This window comes from Crocodylus porosus, unplaced genomic scaffold (genome assembly GCF_001723895.1).
Source record: "Crocodylus porosus isolate Cpor-Errol unplaced genomic scaffold, CroPor_comp1, whole genome shotgun sequence".
Taxonomy (NCBI): domain Eukaryota; kingdom Metazoa; phylum Chordata; order Crocodylia; family Crocodylidae; genus Crocodylus; species Crocodylus porosus.
This window is the reverse complement of record NW_017728918.1, coordinates 26,284,718-26,285,827: the sequence shown is the minus strand read 5'-3', so window position 1 is coordinate 26,285,827 and position 1,110 is coordinate 26,284,718. Positions and strand designations below refer to the sequence as shown.

General features: G+C 47.0%; 1 protein-coding gene across 1 annotated transcript in view; it reads left to right on the top strand.

Moving 5' to 3' along the window:
* Positions 1-237: 237 nt before the first annotated feature.
* Positions 238-1,110, top strand: part of TAF1B (TATA-box binding protein associated factor, RNA polymerase I subunit B) — a 53,000-nt gene continuing 52,127 nt past the window's right edge. Inside the window, exon 1 of the mRNA XM_019538140.1 lies at positions 238-423. Within this exon, the coding sequence (XP_019393685.1) occupies positions 238-423 (186 nt within the window). The remainder of the gene's footprint in view (positions 424-1,110) is intronic.

The window sequence follows — 1,110 nt, the reverse complement described above, 5'->3', positions numbered from 1 at the left end:
TATATAATATATCATATCACATGTATATATACTCATGCCTTGTGTGTGTGTCTCTGTACACATATAAACCATGTGAGTACATGTGCGTATTGCAACTCGGGCATGTGTTTCCATGCAGAGTGGGTGGCTGTGGATTCTTGGTTCAGTCCACGATACGCTGTTTCTGCCACTCCTGCTTTTCCATCTCCTGTTGTCGTTGTGAGGTTTCAAAGTACAGAGACTCTTCCTCCATTTGGGATGGTCCTGGGCAGTGGTCTCCCACGAGTTGATGTCCATGTTGCATTTCTTCAAGTTGACCTCGAGGACTTCCAAATCACACCTGCCTTGTCCAAGTGCTTAGATGACCTTCTTCTAATTGCTGCTTTCATGCCAGTTCATGACCAGGAGCTTCCAGGCCTCTCAATCCTGCTCCTGTCATCGCTAGTGGGTTGTTGAAAAGCCTGAAAAATGTGCTATAGCTGTTTTCATGGAAGATGCTTGTACATGATTTCTTTTGTTATGGAGAAGCTCCTGCACATCAGCTTCCACAGGGTTCTTGACAGAATGAGACCTTGATCCAACGGCAAGGAGGCCAATACAGTTGGTGATCTTGTTCCATTGTGGCCTTCGTCTCCCCTCGCAGCCACTGAGATTCTAACATCTTCTACCTGCTCTGCTGCTAAGGACTTGTAGACCCATGGCTGGGGGCTAGACAGATTTATTATAGTGGTGACCTGTACTTGCTGTGTCACAGCACCATCAGAGGACTTATGTGGCTTTTCAGGAGGGAGAACATTGCCATCTGCTGTCCCCACCACATCCTGGTGGTGCTGCTGCTGCTTGGTCTGCAGCTGCTTATTCATCAGAGTTACCCCTGCTTCTTTCACAGCTAACCTTCCCTGAAGGTCATTCCACTATCTGCCACCTGTGGATGTACTGGGTAGCAAGTACTGCAACTGAAAGGGATTGCCTATGATGATCTCACACATGCGTGCGTGCAGACACTTTGTATGTGTGTGTGCTTACATACATACATGTGTAAACCGTGTGTGTGTGTGTGTGTGTGTGTATACTGTTACCCAGATAACAGATAACCTTGTGGGTAAGCTACTGATAAGAGACAGGAACAGC